We start from the raw sequence: 22,070 nt of genomic DNA, 5'->3' as shown, positions 1-22,070 counted from the left end.
CACTCCAAATCAAATGTGCATTCTATCTGACTTCATCACCCTCTCCCACTCTTCAAAAGCAGGACTTTAATGATACATTCATTAAACATGCATCAGAATGATGTATTTACTTAAGGTGGTATAATCCGAAATTTAGACAGGAACTGGGACAAAGTGGAACGGCGTAGAGCATTAAAGCAGACAGAGAGCAGATACGCTGAATTTTGATAAGAAGCAAAAGTAACACAAACCCGTTGCCAAATATCTACTACCGATAACTTATCTCAAAATGTGACTTATCCTCCTGTCTCGTTTTGTCACATTTTGCAGTTTCTCCACCTTGGATTTCCAAGGTGGAGGAGGCATTTACTTACATCAAATAACCTTTCTATATACATCTCCTCATTGACCTTATCACGCAGGATGTCCTGAGAATGGCGAACGAAGGTCACGTAGGCGTCAGCAACATCCATTCCTGGTTTCTGTGCAGAGAAAGGTGGGGAAAGAAAAAAAAAGGGGGGGGGGAAGTATGAAAGTGGCAACTTTCAAGACAATTGTAAGAATTCCCTCCCCCATCCACTGTTATCCCTCACTCTGGGCTAGTCTTCTAGTAGATCTCCGTGACATATTTGGGCATCCGTGACTGCTTTCTGCTTTGTAGGTAGCTGAAGCCACTAACTGCTGGCTTGCACAGCACTGGAGAGCTCAAGGTACACTGTCTCTTGTCCATTTTTTCCTTGAAGGCTGGACTCGCATATTAGTGCTCAGAAGTTCTCTTTTGAAATATTAGGTATGGTGACCTAATCAGTAAAACAGCAATTTCTGCTATCCCCAGTCATCTGTATATCTCCTGCTACAAAAAAATCTGAAGGTTAGAGTTAGTCTGTTTTCATTCTCTTAAGGCTTTTGGAAAACGTATTGCTTGCATTTTAAAACATCATCAGATCCTTAGTGCATGTACCTCATACTATCTCTGTAGTTTTCTTCATTCCATTGTGGGACAATTAATATTTCTGTATGTCTAAGGGTGCAATCCAGTTAAAGTTAAACACTTTGGCAATGTATTGATTTCAACAGAAAGTTAAGCAGATAGTTAACTTCCACTCATTGATACTAATGGGGCATTAAGTCTACTAAGCTTTGGCTTCATTGTGTCCCAAATCTATAACTACTTAGGCCCCAAGCCTGTGTAAAGTTGCCCACAAGTAAGCACTGTTGAACGAAGAGGGACTTAGTAAACAAGCATTGGACTGCCAGTGGCATCGCCAAGTAATATCGAACTATGAACTTTGTGATCTTATTGCGAAGAAGGTGGAAACTTCAGACAGCTATGCGCATTGCTTCAGTTGTGTTAGCATTTCCCCCCCCTACACCACTGCTCCGTGTTTTGTATCTGGTTCTGCATACCTGATGTGTTAGAATGAAACAACGACATCAAATGTTTGCAATCCCAATGGTTCACAGCGCCATCAGGACTACTAGAATATTGCGGAGTCTGCCAATCTAGGCGCTGGCCTTTTTGTGGCTGTTCCCATCATCTGCAGTGGTCATTTTGGAGGCCTTGGAGCTCTGGAGCCCCGGACTTCAGCACCAAGGTCCATCCCTACTCGTGCTACTGAGGACTGCCTGTTACACTCCCACCTTCTCAGTGTGTCTCTCTGTGTACCTATTTCCCTTAAACCTAGTCTAATAAAGCTTGCAATATTTGTGTCGGTCACAGCCCAGTTTGTCTTTCTCTCACAAGAACAAGAAATGGAAATAATTTGGGGGAAAATAACCACTAAATAAGTTCACACTCCTTGATATGTTGGAATCAAACTTATCTCAAAGGAAACCCATTAAAATGCTGAAATAAGAGTCATTATGAAAGGTGCCACACAAATCTTAAATGTCTGTGGCGCATTGGAAGTTTCTTAATAATGGGTGTCATTACTTTTATTACTGTGATTTACTGCAGATCACAAAGTATCATTTCTCTATGAGATGCGATTGTCAGCCACTGTAAATTGAAGTTAGTTAACACTTCTGTGTAATTTCCAGGGTGAAAATGAGGACAGTTTGAGAAGCAGTAGGAAAGTAGTTTATAGATATATGTATTAAAACAGAAATACAATTATCAAGCAAAGGGCCAATGGTTGGCCCTGGAGATGCCAGTAACATTTTTAACACCTACTGAAACAATGACAAGGTATTAATTTAAAAAACAACGAGGACAATATAAAATGTGGCTGTTATACTTTTCAAGCAATTTCCAGCAAGTGGATTGTGCCAGCTTTATGATGTAATAAAGACCGCTTCAATTGTCCAGTACAAAACAATTGTCTTCCTAGTTGAGGAAACAGCTATCTGGTTAATACCAAGAGAGCAAAGCTTTTACCTGATTCTACAGCTGTTTGTTTATTTGTTTGGCTAGGATGTGGTAGTGGCTTATCATTCATAGCATTGCTAGTCACAGGGAAGAGGGTGTAGGAACAGATAGATTGGAGATGATAACTTAATTGTGAAGATTAGAAGGTAGCTGAGCAAGGGGGACCTGAAATTGGATCTAGCTTCTGTAGAAGGAGTCTTTTTGTGGAAAGTCCCTCTGGTCAATTTTCAGGGATTCCCCATCACCTGTATCCAATTCATCCCGATGTGTAATGTTGCCTGGGGACTGGAAGGGCTGCCCTGGTGAAAAGGGGGAAGGGAAATCTGCTTCTACCAGACCAGTTACTCAGGCCTAAAACTGGATCCAGCCTCTAGGATATTTTCGTGTCCGTCCTTTCTCCCAGTGAATGTATTTGCAGGCGTGCAAATCTTGGCATTAAACTGTAAGTGCAGTTTCTTGGCATTTCCATCCTAAATGCTTGTGTGATGAAGTGGTCTTATGAAATTGGCCCACCCCTCCAACATCAGTGTGGGGGAGTATTGGATTTGTACCAAGGAGACTTAAATCTTTGCTTAACTGGAGTGCTCAGGAGGTGCACTTAGAATCATAGAATAGTAGAGTTGGAAGGGGCCGTGAAGGCCATCAGGTCCAATCCCCTGCATACTATGGGTCACTGGCTATTATTTTTTAAGTTTAACTTGCTTAAAGTTAGATGGTGTTTCTTTGACTGTTTTGAAGAAACAGCAGGAATTTTACAGAAAGATAGGTGATATGGTAAGATCAGAAACTACAACCACACCTTTCACCATGTAAAAACAGAAAGGAATCTTGAAGTGTTCTATGGACAGCTAGTTTGCTACCCTGTGAGCAGAGTGCTGGACTGGACAGACTATTCATCTGATCCATGACGGCTTTTATGTTCTAACTTCCATGAAGATATATTGAAGTAACTATAATTGATGTATTGAGTTACAATTCCTATTATCCTCAGTTAGTAGGGATATTGATTCTGCTGGCTGGAAATGGTAGTCTATCTCAAATGGAGGACACCAGGTTGGGGAAGGCTGATTCAAGTCCTACCCACAACTCTAGCTTCTATTTTCTTGACTGTGTAACACCTTTACAAACATGAATTCACATGCAGAATGTGGATGATAAAATTAAAATCTGCTTGCAAATTATCAGAACAAAATGTCTGTCCGTAATTGACTCCTGCTTTATCAGTCGTAATCCCTGGCTCCAGTTGGTGTTCATATATTGCACTTAAACTTAATTTAAATGTTAATTTCTGGTGAGCAGAGTGCTTTGCCTGGAGTCTTTAAGAGTGCTCTTCATTATAATCCAAGCTCTAAATAGAGAACTGTAGCACCATTTGCCCTTTTAAAAATGAAATAATAAGGTTGTCTCACAGGAAAGGCTCCAAGGTTGCTTTTGGCATACACATCACCAGCTCACCAAAAAACATTTCTCCCATATTAAAGTTAACATTATATGAGCACTTAGGAAAATAAGCATTAAAAAAGAATTAACATATTCAAGGTCCCCTGTAATATGAGGTAGACTGTCTTTGTTAAATAATACAACAGTTAAAAATGAACAGTTGACAACCTATCAGGTAATTGAGTACTTAGGCCTGTTATCTCTGTGTTGGCTTGTGGCCTGATTTAAAAATAGGATCCAACATCTGATTGTTTTGGTTCCTGGACCCATTTTGAAGTCATGCCTTGTCAGCAGGCTTGTCATTCCAAGGGAATTCCCATTGTATGTTCTGCCACTGTATACCAACTGCTGGGGGATCTGGGCAGGAGCAGAGCGAGGACCCATTTAGTCCAGTTTCCTGATTATGGAGGCCACACAGCTGCCTGCAAGAAACACCTAAGCAGGACATGTGCGCAAGAGTCCTAGCAACTCATGTATGCAGACAATACTGTCTCTGATACTGGAGGTACCATATACTGATCAGAACTAGTAGCCATTAATGGCCACCTTGTCCATGAACTTATCCAGTCCCCAGTTAAAGCCACCCAAATTGCTTCACATCTCATGGAAGTAAATCCCACTGTTTGCTTTGGGAAGAAATACTTCCTTTTATCAGTCCTGAATTTCCCATCAACCAATTTAATGGGATGGCCCAGATTCTAGTATTAGGGAAGAATGAGAAAAATATCTCCCTGCCCACTTTCTCTGCACAATGTATAATTCTGTACCGCTCCAATCATGTCTCTCTCTACTTGCCTTCTTTCCTAAGCCAAACAATCTCAGTTGCTGTAACCTTTCTTACGGACGAGTTGATCCATCCCCTGGATCTTGTTATTTTCAGAACTGTTCCCAACTCTACAATATCCCTTTTTAGGTCTGGTGACCAGAACTGTACATTCTAAGTATCCTGAATCTGACAGCATTTTTTGCCCAATGCGCATCACTTTACACTTGCTTACATTGAACCGCGTTTACCATTTTGGTGCCCACTCTCCCAGCTTGGAGAGCTCATCTAAAAGTTTTTCACAATTTTTGTTTTGTTTTGTTTTTGTCTTTGGTAGGGGACTCTGTCAAAAGCCTTTTGGAAGCTGAAGTAAACAAAATCTGTCAGAAATCTCGAGTCCACTATATTTACTGACATTGTCTAAGAAATCTAAAATGTTAGTGAGACGGGGGGAACGCGGTGGTGCAGCGGGTTCAACTGCTGATCTGCTGTGCTGCCGATTGAAAGGTCAGCGGTTCAAAGCTGTGCAACGGGGAGAACTCCCACTGCCTTGTCCCTGGATCTTGCCAAACTAGCAATTCTAAAGCATGTAATGCAAATAGGTAAATAGGTACCACTTTGGTGGGGAGGAAGTAGTGCCCTGTGACATCATGCTGGCCGCATGACCGCGGGAACATCTTTGGACAGCGCTGGCTCATGGCCATTGAAACAGAGATGAGCGCTGCCCCTTATAGCCATTTCAGCCAACCGAGTAAAATCCACAGGGACTCAAAAAAATAAAAATAAAAAAAAAATGGTGAGACAGGACTTGCCTTTGGGGAAGCCATATTGATTCTTTCCTTGCCTTCTGTATGCATACTAATTGTATCTTTAATAATGCTTTCAACCAATTTTTCCAACAGAGATGTTAAGTTAACTGGTCTGTAATTTTCCATATTCCCCTAGATCCCTTTTAAATAATTGGTGTTACACTGGCCATTCTCCAATCCTCTGGTACAACAGCTGTTCTCACAGATGTGTTACATATTTTATTAGAAGATTGGCAATTTCATATTTCAGTGCTTTTGAGACTGCTAGGATGAGTAATATCTGGGCTGGATACTTTATTAACTTTAAGTTTGTCAACAAGACTGTGAACTTTTAATTTTTGTCACATCATTTGTCTTTATTTATTAGATTTGTATTCCACCTTTTTTCTTTTTAAAGGACTCAAAGCAGCTCAAACCAGTCTCCTCTTCCTCTCAATCTTATCCCCACAACAACAACCTTTAGGGCTGAGAATCTGTATCTTGCCCACAGTCACCCAGTTGGCTCCATGGCTGAGTGGGGACTAGAACCTGGACTGGCTGAGTCCCAGTCCCATGCTCTTAACCACTACACCACACTGGCTCTCTGTCCTTTATTTGTCCTGCATCTTCTGCACTAGGGACAGCTCAAAAGAATTTATTCAGCTTCTCAGTAACCTCTTTATTTTCTTCCTAGTATTTTTAACTCTATTATACAACAGTCCAACTGTTTTCCTAGCTGGTTTCCTGCCCCTGATATATTTAAAAACATAGGAACAGATCGAGTCAGAAGGAGCCTCCTGGGCCATCTAGTCTGACCCCGGCTCCAGCCAGCACTGCTCATGACATGCCCACCATGTGCATGTCCAGCCTATCCTTGAACACCCACACCAATGGGGCCTCCACGACCTCTCATGGAAGCCCATTCCACACCCTCGGGGTCCTGACTGTCAGGAAGTGCTTCCTGGCATCCAAACGGAACCTTGGCTCCCTGAGCTTTGCTCCATTGGAATGTGTCCTGCCCTCCTCTGCAGGGGAGAACAGGTCTTGACCCACCTCCATATGACACCCCCTCATGTATCTATATGTCTCCTTGGAGTCTTCTCTTCTCCAGGCTGGAAAAACCCTTTTCCCTCAGACTTGTCTCATAAAGGATTCTTTATTGTTGCCTTAGTTGTTGTTAGCAATATGTGCCACAGAATGCATTTCTGCAGCTCTTACTGTCTGCTTGCATCTCCCTTCCACTTTCTGAAGGAAGTCTTCTTATCTCTAATCACTTTGTTGCCACTGCTCATTAATTTTGTTGGTGATTTGGGATGTGTAAGGAATCCATCTTATGCAGAAAATCTGCTGGATTCCCTGTTTTTGGTTTCTGCAATCTGATCCACTTTGCAGTGGCCCAGAGTTCAAATTCCTTGCAAGTGTGCCCTGGTTTGTGGAATGCTTGCCTGGAATTGAGCCTCACACACTATGCAAGTAGCAGCATTCTTCCATGGCAGTGGCAGGGAGTGGGGAAGAAGGCTGGCTTCCATGCCTGCTGTTGCCTCCAGCAGCAGCGAGGGGAAAAGAAGACTGGTTGCCAGGAATGAGGCATTTGAGACTTAAGAGCATTCTTGGACTTCCATTTGGCTCAGCTCACTTTGTAGGGTTGGGCCAAACATGAGAAGAAGTCTATGGATTCTGATGGACCCTAAAAGGGTTTGTCCCAACATCTACTGGTGACCTCTTGGACTTGATGCCTCTTTTCCTAACAGGTGTCATACCCTGTATTTCAGCTTCTTTTATTGTACTTTTGAGTAATCTCCCAGCATTTTTGAGGGGAAAGTCTCTTAACTCTTTCAATTTCCTTTTTATCAGTTCCTTCATTTTAGAGAAGTTTCCTTCTTTTGAAGTCAAATCTGACTGTGTTGAAACTTCCTTGGCAAGTTTCTGATGACACTGTTGTCAGCATTTTCAATGCACCATTTTCAACAAGATTTGCTTCTCATACCAGGTCCTGGGCAACACTGTTTAGAATTACACCAGGATTGGCTCCCTCTGCCAGTTTCATGGCCAGCTATTCCGGGGCACAGTTGGTTAGGGCACTGAGAAATGTAATCTCTTCGTTGCTACTGGAATATGTATTCACCCAATCAATGTGGGGGTAATTTAATTCACCCATTATTAGAGCATTTTTTACTGGAGACCTCCTTGCTTTTATTCATGTCTCAAGATCATTCGAAGTATTCTGGGCTGAGGATATTAGCATATTTCTGGTGCCAACTTAGTTTTGGAGCCAGGAATTTTCACCTACAGTGTTTCTGTGGAAGGATCTGCCTTTTGTATGTTTTCTAGTCTGCTGAGCTGATGCCTTGTGGGTTCTTCACATGGAGTTGATTGGCCATTGAGTGAATAGAATGCTAGAATACATGGACCAGTGGCCTGATCCAGCGTGGCTTTTCTTATGTCCTTAAAGCATGAGCCTAAGACAACTGCACATGAATGACTGTCCTTAAGAACACCGATGTTTGTTCACCACTGTGTAAGGTGTTACATCCTTACACTTTGTTCAGACTCCTTCCACATCTCAGAAAGGAGTAACCATGTCTTGTGATCTACGTAAGGGAGAATGCCAAAGACAGTGCAGCCACATAGTTGTTGATTCATATGCAGTGGTGAAGACTGAAGGTTTACATGATGTTTGTTCCATATTCTTCAATGCATTATATTTCACATTTCACTGGGTGATAAACACCATATGATGCATTTGACAGAAGTCCATAAAAGTAGGCATCACAAGAGGGGGGAAATGCTGGAAATGTTCAGAATGAATCAGCTCTCACAAAACCTTTATACAAACGTCTCAGGTTTCCATTGGCTAAGCAAATATATGTATGTGCCTGCGTATATGTAAAATTGCAAAAATGACACTGTCCCTAAGCCCATTTGTTATTAAAAAAGAGAGACCCTTGCTTAAGTCATGCTTACGGGCACATCCACGTATTTGGAAGCTGCCTTCACCTGAAACAGAAAGATAGCAGACTTTAGATTAAAGTGCCTTGTTTTGAGATAAGTAACCAATACTCAATCAGGGTAACAAAATATAGTACTTTTATTATTAGAAATACTATTTTTGTTAGAGCAATTAAGTTTGACTGAAGGATAGATTATAATTAAGCAAACTGAAGCACTTAGTTGATAAAAAATTCTAAACATATTTGCACATGCATTAATCAAATTTCAAAACCAGGGAGCACAGTATTAAATAAATCAGGTAAGTGGTTTGATTTGAAATGACAGCACAACTTCAGCACTAGGCGGGGGAACAGGGCTCTGTTTCCACCTTATTCTGTGAGGCTGGGAGCCTCTAAAGGCTGATTCCTCCCTGTGCTGCCAAACAAGCATGGAAAGCTCCAGGCCACGCCACCCTGCAGCTCATCCCATGTGCCCTGTGGGTTCTCACAGTACCCTGGCGAGGCTGCTCTGCAGCAACTCCCCTGCCTACTCTAGACTAATGTAAAAAGGAGCCCCAAGCGCTTAGAAACTGTCTCAATGACTAGTGGCCTGTGATTCGCCATATTGACCATGGATGAGATTCCATGGCATGGGGCAGTTGGGACCGATTACATGAAGAAGAAGAAAACCATCTATAGCCCACACATGAATTGGATTTGGTGTTTTAATATTCTGAGAGCCAAAGGAGAGCTTGCTTTCATTTTTACTCTAGTGTAAGCACAGGAGCTCCAATCAGGATAAAGATCTTACCATGGAGTATAGAGGCTTTAGCACTTTCCCAAGCCCATATGCCTAGCATTTAAAGTCATTTATGTCTTTTGATTAATTTCTGCTTTGACTCTGAATGTTCCAAGATGATGAGACACATTGTTTATATCTCCCTATTTCACCTTCCTGCAAGCAAAGGGGAAACCACACATGCAATGCTATCCTTTAAGCCTCAGATGTTGACCGAGATGGGATGGCCCTGACCAACGTGGTTGTGCTTACTTGGTGCAGTATCAGCCCAGGACACAAGCCTGTGGCAGTGTATAGCCCTGGTCCATAGCAAAATCACCTCCCTCACCGGGGGGGGGGGGGCTTTTCAGTCTGGAGCAAGGTTCACTCTCCCAGTGACAGTTCCGTGAGACATTCTCTCCATGTCCATTTCACTGGGACCTTGTCTCACTGTGGCCTGGAGAGATGTGGGAGGCCATCAACATGACCGCTCTTGAACGTCCTCTCCAGTCTGGAAGAACCCACACTGCTCCTTGGTATTCTAGGGAACTGCGGGCAATGAAACAAGCTGGACACAGTGAAAATGGTGAAAGACTTGGGGTAAGGATGAGTGAACACGTGCTGGAACACACACTTGCGCCTATTTCATAGCAGGGGAGGCTGCAAAGAGGCTTGCTGTGCTGCTTCCATCACATTTTCTATTAGTTCTTCCATGTGGTTCAAAGTGTGGTAATATCAACACAAATGACGGAGGTGTTGATAGGCATAGGACCTCACTGCGACCAGTTGGTGTAACACTTCAAAGGCAAACTCACTCTTCTTTGCAACGGCCTTGACTCAGCTGTTGTTGGAAGTGCTGAGGCGTCCGAGGCACCATTTGCTTTAGCTCTCTGGGATCACTTTCAGTTTCCAATACCAAGCATGTGAGAGGATGCATGCCTGCCATTTCAGCCAATGTCCACATTGGGTGATTTGAGCAAGTTGGGAAGGGGGCTTGTCCAAGTGGGCCTGGCTCGTGAGAAATGTTTCCACGCATGGGGGAGCAGTGCCTGCCACTTTAAAGAGCCGGCAGTGCACACACTCTTGAAAATGCCCATCCTTGCCACAGAAGTATCTGAGGATTACCAGCCAGTGGCAAACACTTCCTTTCTAGGTAATGTGTTTGAAAGGGTGGAGGAAACAGATTATCTAGATCCACTCCAAACTGGTTTCAGGGTTTCTGATTTTGGGACAGAATCAGCCCTGGTCACCCAGCTGGGTGGGGGGTTAGGGTTAGGGAAAAGAGTGTAACCCTTTTGATTCTCCTTTATCTTTTAGCATCTTTCGGTATCATTGAACATGATATCCTTCAGGACCAGCTCTATATGCTCAGGATGGGAGGAGCTGTGTCGCACTGGATAGAGGTTGAATTTTGAGAAGATGGAAGCACTGTGAATAGGTGGATCCTATGTGGGGGGAATTAGGTTAAATGTTCTGGATGGGGTTGCACCAGGTTCATAGTCTGTGTATGGTCCCTGAAGTACTGGAGGCTCAGCTGAACTCAATGACTAGGAAAGCCTTTATCAGCTTAGCTTAGTTGGTGTGCCATCTCTGGATGCTCTGGACTGCAGACAGTCTGTCCATGGTGTTCCATGTATTGGTAATCTTAAGGCTGCATTTCTGTAGTGTTTCTAGGTGAAGTTTCCCTTGGGACTAGTTTGGAAACCAGCCGGTGCACAAACCAATGGGTTGCTGAGCAGAGAAGCATAGTATAAACATGCTACACCTTCGTTCAGAGGACTTCATTAGCTGCTTAACGTACTACAAAATGATGCTATTGATACAGAAAGCCCTAAAGAAGTTGGAACAAGTTGCGGGAGGGAGTGCTTTCTGCTTGATTGCTGAGATCTATTGGGGTGGTGGTGGTGCTTCCATGAGTTTGAGTCTAACTGAAGTTTCAAGATGGACAGAGAGCCCCTTTTACAAAGGTGCCATAATGCATCCTATTTGCCTTTCTGTAACATAAAAGCATTTAATTAGAACACACCATTGGTCTCCAGCCCTGTTTAGGTTTCTGAAATGCTTGCCTCTTTCTAAATATCTGGTAAACACACGCATGCACACAGTATTGTGTGATCAACAAATACAGCTGAAACAATGATGGAGACAGAATGTGTGAGTGGGTGGGTGCTGTCCTGAGATGTCTGTGTGAACAATTAAGCGAGGCAAGGAGGCATATGGGGCCATGTGAGCATGGCTGGCTGAAACTGACCCTAGTGTAACCATGTAAAAAGCATAGAAGAATAGACAGGGGAGGGGAGGGGAGGGGAAAAGCCACTGCTATATATGCATAAATTGCCTTGCCAGGGAAGATTAGAATTTAAAAGGTGTCATTGATAAATCTTGGATCCCAAAAAGGGAATAAGACAAACTGTTGAAAGGGTTTCTTTGTCATGCCTTCTCCCAGCTGCTGTCAGAGATCCACGGAAAGCCCTCGGAACACCTTGGATATTCATTTTTTTCCTGAATAATTTTCTGTCTGCTGGGAAACTGTCCCCTTCCCTGATAAAGCAGTTGTGCAGAGTGATGTACATTATTGGGGAATTCTGCCATGTGCATTCTGATTGTCCTGGATGTGAATGTGCATTCAGCTGCACAGCGGAATGTGTTCAAGTGCTGTAAGATGTGCATATCTCGTCCTGCAAAGCCTAGCTTGTCCAGCTGCCAATTTTTTTCCAGCTCAAGTAAATTGGATAGCATTGGACATAAGGCAGGTTTGGAATAATTGTCCACACCAGTGGGACAACACTTTCCGTGATGGAAATCAAACCTGGCGGATTACTGCAGCATCCCTAAGCACTGGTAATATTGTTGCATTTCAAGTTACATATGAGAATGATTCGATTCTTCCTCTTATTAATTTTGGTACTTAAACACATATACAGTCGCTTATTCTCTGGGAAGAATGATTGGATTGCAATGTTTACTACCAGGGACTTCAGTCACTGAGCAGTCATCTTAGGCCACATACAGGCTGTGCCCAGCTTTTCAAAAAGCTGATGGCTGCACTTGAGAACAGTCATTGCCTAAAATAAACACCTTCATTTCCCCCAGTCCTTCTTATGCTCTCCGGTCAAACTGATTTTGGGAGCTTTGGGAGCAATTTCCCTGGCAGAACATGAAAAACCTGAAATTTATTCCCAGCAGAGAGATCAACACTGCTGTTTTGAATGCATGTCTATTTTGGCAGGACCCTTCCAGATATCTGTGTTGACTTATGCTCATAAGGACCATGGGGAAAGGTGTGGTTGAAACTGCCCCTTGCGGTCTCTCCTGTGCTCAGCTGATCAGCTGGAACCAGCTCAGCCATGAGGAATACGAGGTGTGCTTATAGGCAGACCCTGCCTTCCATTCTTCCGTGCCATTCAGTTGTTTGCTGTCAACCAACTGAGCAGTCAGTGGGAGAAATCGCAGAGAAGGGGAGGTTCAACCTCCCCTCCCATGATCCCACTGTGGTATTTGAGTGTGTGTGAGAGAGGGAAAGAGGAAGAGGATGCAGTATGAGGTTGCCTGCCTGGGTGGGACCCTGCATCTCTGCCCCCTCTTCCCTGCTGCTTATCTGACCACTGCCAATCATCTGAGCATCATTGCGGAGGAGGCTCAATTCTTTTCTCCATGATTTGTCTCCACCTACTCAGGTGATTGGTGGAAAAAAACAGAGCGGCAAGGGCTGAGGAGAGGTGGAAAGGCCTCAGAAGGAGAAGCTGAGAAGAGTTATGCAGACTCCATGGGCTGAGTCCAGCCCATGGGTCACTGGTTTCTCAACCCTTGTACACAGCACCTTGAATAACTGACACCAAATAAAGACCAAATAGCAGCAATGGGAGTCTTTAAATTGCTGACCTACATATTCATTAATACATTTGTCAGATGCTGCAGTGTCTGCAGGAAGGGAAAATATAATGTGTTTTGCTATGCTACTAAAACTAGGAATAGAGAGATAATTATAGAACTTGGACCTATGAAAAATGGTATTTTAAAAATAAGCCAGGAAGAAGGAGTCATGGAACTACAGCAAAATAAAATGAACGTTTGCCATGATAAAGATATAATATAGTAATAACTCAATCTGTCCTCCACATTGCCTTCTCACAGCCCCCAACCCCAAGCATAAAAAACAACAAACTCAACCACAACTGCTTGTTTTTCTTGAGTGTAAAATTTGGCTACATATACAGCAATTTCCACACAGCCGGATGTTGTGTGATTTTTTGCTAGGCAGTAGCTCTTAAGGAATTATGTGACTTTTCACATGAAATTTCTCAGTGTACAACAAAAATGTGTGCCGAACAAAAATAAGATTGCTGGTAACCTCTCCCAAGGGTAAAATGCACTTTCTAGTTTTAATTAATGTAGCAGTTAATTCATTCCCCCCCGCCCCCCCCACTCACTTCAACAAGAAGAGACTCTTCAGATTACATGGGTCCTCGACAGCTGTCATCGGCTTGGTTGCAATTCATTTCATAGGCATAGAGATACCTGCCTAATGACTGGATTGCCAGGTTCAAGAAACATAACTGACTGCAGAAAACATCTGACTTCATCTATCTAGCCAAATGTAGAATGAGGTTCCATTTAGAAAAAAATCTCAGAGAATACTTTATAATGATGTTAGTGAGAATGCTATTAGGACAACTGATGCATTAATTTTAAGCTGAATTTCACAGCAAGGATTGGAAATGAGGGTATCCTACTAGGTGATAAAACGGCTTGTCACAAGACCCCTGGTGACATGTCATTTTCAGAGAGGCTGGACAATGTTTGATAAAAGAAGTTGGTAAAAGGCTGAATTTTCTAAGGTATATTTTAAAAAGAAACTCTGACCACAATATTTTTTAGGATAATGTGTTTGTACAGTAGGAGGAACAACAAATGGACGATAATAGGAATTGCCTTTCTTGTTAATCTGAATCAAAGATTATACTAGGAGCCTAGAGAAGTTTGCCCTCTTGGTGCTTCCCTTAGGCATACAGACACAAGCATAGCGGACGTTTCCTCAGGACATCAAATTCTTTGGCCCAGTTCAGATATTTAGTTTTCAGCTTGGGAATGAACAACCAGACCATGTGCCTCTCTCCCACTGCCTCTCTTTCTCGGCATTTATGTCCTGGTTTGATTGATTGTAACGTGGTGTCCTGCAACAGCAGGGGGTTGGACTCTATGGCCTTCATGGCCCTTTCCAACTCTTCTATTCTATAATTATAGTTAGCAGTTACATTTAAAGAAGGAATGTTTAATGTAAGTATACTCAATGGGATCTAAACCAGTGTCAAACTCTAGTTTGTAAACTGAGATTTCCATATAAATGTTAGATCCTTTCAGTTGCCTGTAGGTAACGAAAATGGTGGCTAGTAGCCATCACCACATGGTCTTCTCTGGGAAGAGATACAGTAGCTCTGATGCCTCAAAAATATAGATGAATGTTGTTCAGTATCATCTGGTCCTCTTCACCTTGCCTGAAGTTTCTAATGTGCATTTCTGCACACCAGAGCAAGCAAGCTACTTTGAGAAGACCCAGTGAAGTGCAGCTAAAAAGATTGCTTCCCGATCAAAAGCCAGTATTAGGATGATGTGGGAAGTGTATTTTGTCACTATTCCAAAAGCAATCTAAAGCCATCAGCTTGGGTTCTAACTGAATCACACCAAAAGGGTTGGTGGAGCAACCTGGCTTGGTACTTGAGTATGTGCATCTGAATACAAGAAGTAAAGCAAAAGTTGAGCATATTGTGCCATTCTATTCCTGTGCATCTGCTTTGACTCTGAGAAGTATGTATGACTTTATCTGAGCATATACTGATTAACTGGTTTGCTTTGATTTGCTTTGCGCCTCACCTTTCTTCCAAAAAATTGCAGACAAGTTGGCTTACAGATACAATTAAAATTGATTAAAAGAATAAAACAATATATAAAATATAGAATATAGAATTAAATATAGAATAAAAGAAACATAACCTTTACAGATTATTAAAAACAAAAGCAAGTACAAAACAGCATCCAGCACAACAGACCCACTTACATGCTGATGGCCTTCTTGAACAAGGCAGTCTGCCTGCCTGTGGAAGGAGAGCAGAGGGCTTCCTTGAGTTTAGTTGGAAAGGGGAGACAGAGTTGGAGTTACCAGCATACTAATGGCACCAAGCCCTGATACTTTGGATGATCTTTCCCAGAAGTTTCCCAGAAATGTTAACTAGCATGAGGATAAGATGGAAAGACACCACAGGCCAACAGTCACGCCATCAAACAGGAATCCCATAGTACTACCATCAGACATCACCCCTCCAAGAAGTACTGAAAGTGATTTGGGTGCACTAACGGGGGACACACTCCGCCTGTCTGGTTCCCAGCACAGATCCTCTACCAAGGCAACCAAAGCAGCATGTATCCCACCACAAGACCTGAAAACAGGTCAACATGGATCAGTGTAATTTGTTTCATTCAGAAATCACTGGAGCTGAGAAACTGTTGTTCTCTCTAGCTCTTGCCCCAGAATGGAATATTAGAAGCCCACTGGGAATTATCCAGCTCACTGGGCTTGCAGGAAGGCTTGCCTTTTAACAAAAGTCTTACTACCTTGACCTTTACGCAAGATCGAAGCACACCTTGCTGGAAAGGGCTCTTCACCAAATTCCCTTGCCCACTCAGCCAGTCCCACCTGCTAGCCAGGAATGCATGGACCTGGCACACAAGTGCCTGCAAGGAACCTGTCCACATCCTTAGGCTGTACAAATTTAAAAGTAGCCAGTATAACTATATAAGCAGGAGCGAAAATTACATCTCCCTGTTTACTGTTTATTCATGCTTATCCCAATATTATGCAATTCCTTTTAAAACTCAGGCCAAGACAAGGCAACACCATGACATCTGCATTGATGGACGCACATTACGACTGCCTTCTTTTAGTGGGTACTGGAACAGATGGCCCTTGATCTTGTGCTGACCGTACCCAGAACTGCAAGATGACACCAAGTACACTTGACATTTATATTGTGCTTCAGAATATTCCAAACAATTAAAATATATGATCTTGCTAATGTCTTTTCAACAATCATGTAGGGTTGGTCAGTATTAGCATTATCTTGATACTGAAGATGTGTGGCTGAGGCTGAGCTAAGAAAAGCTGTAACTTTAAATGAGTTACAGAAAGAAGGTAGAATGCTGATGGCTCTTGTATACTTAGCATTTGCATATCAGATTGCCACCTCCCAGTTAGCCTGTTCAGTAATCCAGTTTTTCAAAATGGCATAGTTACCTGGGGAATTCTTAACTCACCCAGCTCTTGTGTTTCAAACTCAACCATTGAAAGGCATGTCTGCTGTGCGGTGTCCTGAGCTGCTAGTTTGGTGCTGCATGAAGTTCTTTCTTGCACAAGACACTTGCCTAGTTATTGTGGAAAGCTAATCATGCACAGGGCACAATGTGTGTTAGGAACCACTAGCTGTGTGAATGACCTGTATAAGCCAAAGTACCCTGCGGACAAGGATTGCAAGGATCAGAAGTACCGAAAGTACACTTCTACTTTCGTAAGTTAAAGCCAATTGGATGTGCCCCAAACTTCATTGGCACAACTGCAGTAAGCCAGAACTTCCATGCCACGCACTGCAAGCAATATTATGCAGTGCTGGAAAGGTAGTATCCACCGAGGAACAGCTTGTTATCTCAGAGAATGAATTGGTCTACTAGGGCTGCTGCCTCCACATCCTCTACTTCTGGCATCCAAAATGCATTCTCTGCTGCTGGCAACTTTTAAAGGAGAGGCAAGCTTGAAAAGCCTGGGAATTATTCTCCAACTTGGATCAGAAGTTGGAATTGGAGAATAATCCAACAGATGAAATTTGTCAGGGTCCTTCTTTGTTTCTTTGGCCAGAAATCAAATACATTCACATTTCAGTGGAATTTTAACCTGTAACAAACTGGTGGGGAAACAGTTTTAGATGGGGTGAGATGAACCAGTCTTCATCCTGCTTGCCGTGGGCGGGATGATATCAGTAGATGTGGCTGATGTCACTGCCTCCCTCCCTCCCATACTGCTTTTCTGTGTTGAGGGAGACAGATGAGTGTTACACGTCTCTGCACAGAAGAAAGGATGCTTCTGCCATCACTTGCGAAACACCCAGCTTTGTTCAGCACTTCCCTATTTACAGGGCTGACCCACACCACACAAATGGACAGCCAGCTCTGGAAAAGGCCGTCATTCCTGCAAGTGCTACTTCAGTTCCCAGTTGTTCGCATTCCCATTGCTATTTCTGGAGCAGGAGGAGGACCCCTGGGGACTGGATTAGGTCCCCAGGCAGAGGCTCACCAGAGGTTCAGTGTGTGAAACAACCTTTTCACTTTCTGTCACTAGTGTTGAGTTCTGCTTTGTTTAAAGCTTGGATTGCTTTTGAAATATATATTTGCATTAGTACTGATTATAGTGCATGGTTTGGTAGAAGAGATATACATGCTTTGCAATAGGGTGATGAAGAGGCTGTAAGGCCCAATTTGAGGACAGGAGAAGGGACCATTTCCTAGTGAGGACCAGTGGAAATTATGCTCTCTTTCCACATTACTGGATTGCATCCCTATAGGGTTTTTCCCCATTCTCAATGCAAACCAGTAGGGAATCTTTTCTCTATTATGGACCCAGCAGAGAGATGGCAGGAAAGTTTTCCAAGGACCCTTGGACTGGAGTGGAGTTTACAATTTTGGGGAGAAGTTCTCTGGTAAATTTTAGGGTAATCTGAGGTATGCTTCAAAGAGCTAACTTGTCTTGATTCTTACTTTTGAAGCAACAAAATTATCTCTTTATGTGATGGTGAGCACAAAGGAGCCAATACTATTGGGTTTTACTGGATTCAGTTTTGAGTTATAATTTTAATTTTTTTCCTGTGATCTCTGTACAGATCTTTCTATAGAGTTAAATGGAAAGCAGCACGAAAAAGTATGTTGAAAGGCAGTCCACAAATGCCATAAACAAGCCAATAATAGAACAGAGACATATTATCAGGTTGCTAATGACTCTGTGGTCATACACAATGGAAAGGACAATGTAGGGGAGAGAAACAAAGACTAAATGACTAAAACAATGGAGAATGAGGCTGTTCACAAGAAGGCCATCCATGGGTGAATATGATCAACTCACCACAGCGTAATTTATACAATAAGCTCACCTGCCTTTCTGTATTGATGCAAATCTGTTCTGATTTTCACCCCCTTTTGGTCATGTATTCTAGCATTTTGTAAAAAGCTTGGAGTGTTAAGATGTTTATGTTTGGATGGCTGAATCTGCCATTTCTTGCTGGCGATCCTGAGTGATGAAGATATTTGATTCTGGTTTGAAAGTACTGTTTAGAAAGTTTCACAATTTGGAAATAATAGGAAACTTGTTTAGCAGTTCATGGTAGACCTCAAAGTTGAGTGCACGATCAGAAGAGGAAAGAATAGAGACAAAGAGAATGTGTGCAGATACAAGGCCCGTTTCTGATGTAATGAATTATGGTATTATAAAACTGTAATATATGAGCCAGGCCTGTATCACAGGCATTTCACTATCTTGAGAACCACTGTAATTTTCTGATCCAGCAGTTTATTACTGGCACAGGAATTTTCATCTGTATATGGATCTCTTCTATACCTGTGGGCTGACCCACTTCAATGGATGAACTTGATCCATATATACTCTCCTTTATACCCATGGATCAAACCCATCTACCGAAAGGAACAGCAAAATCTGAACATGGGTAAGATCTATCACACATGTCTTTGAACTTCCTTGTGGTGTTTATGAAATGTGTGTTGATTTTATATGTGATGATACATTTTATACTGTGTGCTGAGTATTTGTTCAAATGCTTAGAGCCAGAAATGTACTCTTGATCCTGTCTGAATATGTTTTTGTTTTGTAGTTACAGCTATCGATTCAACAAATTAAACCTGGTTTGGTTTTAACTGTTGAAAAATGATTTCATGCAATTATAAACCTTGATTTGGGATTTTACAACAATTGAACAGTATGCTAATGTTTATCACAGGATGCCATTATTTCAGGAATTTGGATCTTTAATGACTTCTGGAGGCAACTAGTTTGACCCTCATGTATCTCATTGCCTTTATTCTGGCCTAGAACATAGAATCACTGCTCCAACATTGGCCAACCAGTCCTGAAATCCTAAGCATGGGAGAGACTAGAGATGTATAAGAATTTTCTTTTAGTTTGTAAATCATCTGAACTTGCCTCTTTGCAATCTTAATATGAATGGGTTAGGGTTTTTAAAAATGTCAGCATATTCTTGAACATGCAATTGTGTTTGAAAAATACATACATTTTGAAAAATGCATACTGTGAAATGTGCATTTTCCAAATAAATAAAAGCATTTTAACACTTATTCAGTGAGGGAAAGTATGCAGTTCCCATTCAAATGAATGCCAAAATATGTTGCAAACAAAAGTGGGAGTGAGGCCCATGTTCAGAGACTATCCCTGGTTCTTCCATTCCTAGGGAAAACCTGTTCCCACTGCCTGGACCATTGCTGGAAGCAGCCAGTGAGGCAACCTGTCAGCTAGAGGTTTCCACAGGTACTGAAGAGGGAGAAATCAAGACCCCCAGTTGTCCACCTGCTCCTGAGAAGAGTTCCTTGCTGGCTTTCTCAGACTTAGATCACTCGTCTCCTGAAAGGGCAAACACTTTTCTGAAGAACTATTTCAGCCCACAGAAACCTTCAAATTACTACTACAACATTCTAGGTTGTTGGCTGGGACTCTGTCATCTGTGCAGCCCACATGTTGCTGAACTTGAGCCTCCACTGCAAACTGTACTCATTTATTCACCTGTACTCCACCTCCTTTTGAGATGGAGTGGCTATTTCCCGATCTGACACCTCTGTTTCTGGGCAGCAGAATGTGAACAGGAGGGGCTTCGGTACTGTTCTTCATTCTGGGTGGGAGAATGAAGGAGGGATAGGTCCCCCATCCCTCTCTTTATCTCAGCTTTATCACACCCGTCCCTAAGAAGTGTAGGCAACATAAATGGTTCCCCCATTTTAGTTCCACAAGTATGCTAAGAAGTAGGTTAAACAGAGAGACAATGACTGGCCCAAGGTTGCCATGTTTGTGGATGGGTTTTTGAATGGGTGGAGATTTGAATGATAGTCTCCCCAGACTATGAGCTGTATCCAATGTTAGTCCTACCTAGAATAGACCCTGTGAAATGAATGAGACATGCATTAAATCAACACTGGATACAGTTACATTTTCCTTTACTTGGATGATTATAGTTTTATTCCTTTCTAACACACTATTTTAAAACTTTCTTTCTCCCATCAAGAAACACAAAGCAGCATCCAAGCTCTGATTGGGCACAGACCATGCTTCCTTGTGATGTTAAGTATAATCATCCTTCAGTCATCCTGTTCAAAGCTATGAACATTAGATAAATTTAAAGTAGAAATGCTAATGCATTGTTTTATTTTATAAACAGAAAAAGTGGGACATACAAAGTAGTGACAATAAAGGGTGAGGGAGAAAACAACTCACAGTAAATGAAAGGAAAGAAGAAAATAATGTCCCTTCATCATATCTGGATAGTTTGGCCAGGACTCCTTCCAGGATGGTGACAAACTGAAGTGAGAGAGAGAGAGAGAGAGAAAGAGAGAATGAGAGAGAGAGATTTCAGACACACAAAAAATAAGCCAGCAGCCTCTCTCTCGCAAATTATGATTGCTATCGAACAAATCAAAAGTAAATAGTAGGGCTTTACAAGTGAATCAATGAGTTTCTGACTAGATAGGTTGCTCAAATGGATTGACATGGTACAGATATAAGAGCCTATCTAATTAACGGGGAGAAGATACGAGAAGGCATGGGTGCATGGAACCCATTTGACTCTTCTGAAGCAGAAGGAGGATGCAGCTTGATCTATTAGCTCATGTTGTGGAATTAGTTCATAAAGAGAACCAAGAAAATACCCCTCGCTCTTTTGGCATGACAAAGCGCTAGTGCAAATGTGCACACCTGGCTTATGCCAGGAGGGTTTGTAATAATGGCTAGTTTCTGCAACTGTTGTTGTTGCCATTATTAGTAGGTAACTGGGACATAAGGACAGGTGAATTTTCCTTTTGTTCAGTTCACTATGCCCATTTCTGCATCAATTTGAACATTTTGTTTTAAAATGTCTGCAAAAATTGCATACAGGATTTTGTACACATTTCTTACAATATACGCATTGTGTGTACACTTTTAACCAACACACATGCTGCTTGTTGAACTTAATTACAGCATTTGGAAATGTGTGGATTTTAGAGCACAAGGTGTTCCAGTTCATGTATAAATCCGAGGAGCATGAATTAGGTGCATTTGCATCAAAATGTGAACCAAACAAAATTCTCATGCATCTCTACTGGAAAGCAGATACAAAGGACAAACATTTCTGCGAAAAATGTTTTACCCTTTCTTGCCTCCATCTAAAACGTTTTCATCTTCAACTGTTTGGGAGGTTTCTCATTCATTTTTCTGTTTTGGCAACAAAATCACATCAAAGAACAAAACTCCTTGTTTTGTGATATCCCAACATTTCCAAAAAATCTGTTGCTCAAAAGTGAATAAATAAAGGTGAACTTTTTGTGACAAAAAATTAGTCATGTTCATTAAAATTCTTGCTCTTTGCCTATTATATTGGTCATCTTGCATACACTGGAGGAAAGCCTGCTATGTGTGTTACAGGAGCTAATGAGAGTGCGACCCCCAAACATAAGGTGCAAGAAATATATTGCTCCTGGAGAGTAATACCAAATGGAGAACAGCTGGTAGGTCCTTGAAGGAGATCCAGAATGGCGCATGTTGGCCCATATGTTCCACAGGTCCTTACACTTCTTATGTGTTCCTTACAGTGTTCTGCTGGTTTGACTAATTGAAGTTAATGAAGAAATGCAATCATGCAGTGTTACACGGATCACAGGCTGAAGTCTGTGTTGCAAGATGGTTTTCAGTCTGGAAACTGAAAACTAGATG

General features: G+C 42.1%; 1 protein-coding gene across 7 annotated transcripts in view; it reads right to left on the bottom strand.

The window, feature by feature from the left end:
• The window catches only part of CADPS (calcium dependent secretion activator), a 386,101-nt gene that overhangs the window by 45,248 nt on the left and 318,783 nt on the right, over positions 1–22,070 (bottom strand). For all 7 annotated transcript variants that reach the window (XM_044451841.1, XM_044451839.1, XM_044451840.1 and 4 more), the window contains 3 exons: positions 20,598–20,681; positions 8,303–8,335; positions 354–461 (listed from right to left, as the gene is read on the bottom strand). In XM_044451841.1, coding sequence (XP_044307776.1) covers positions 354–461; positions 8,303–8,335; positions 20,598–20,681 — 225 coding nt within the window. The remainder of the gene's footprint in view (positions 1–353; positions 462–8,302; positions 8,336–20,597; positions 20,682–22,070) is intronic.

Source organism: Varanus komodoensis, unplaced genomic scaffold (genome assembly GCF_004798865.1).
Source record: "Varanus komodoensis strain SLA01 unplaced genomic scaffold, ASM479886v1 scaffold6_4, whole genome shotgun sequence".
Taxonomy (NCBI): domain Eukaryota; kingdom Metazoa; phylum Chordata; class Lepidosauria; order Squamata; family Varanidae; genus Varanus; species Varanus komodoensis.
This window is presented reverse-complemented; position numbering and strand designations above follow the sequence as displayed.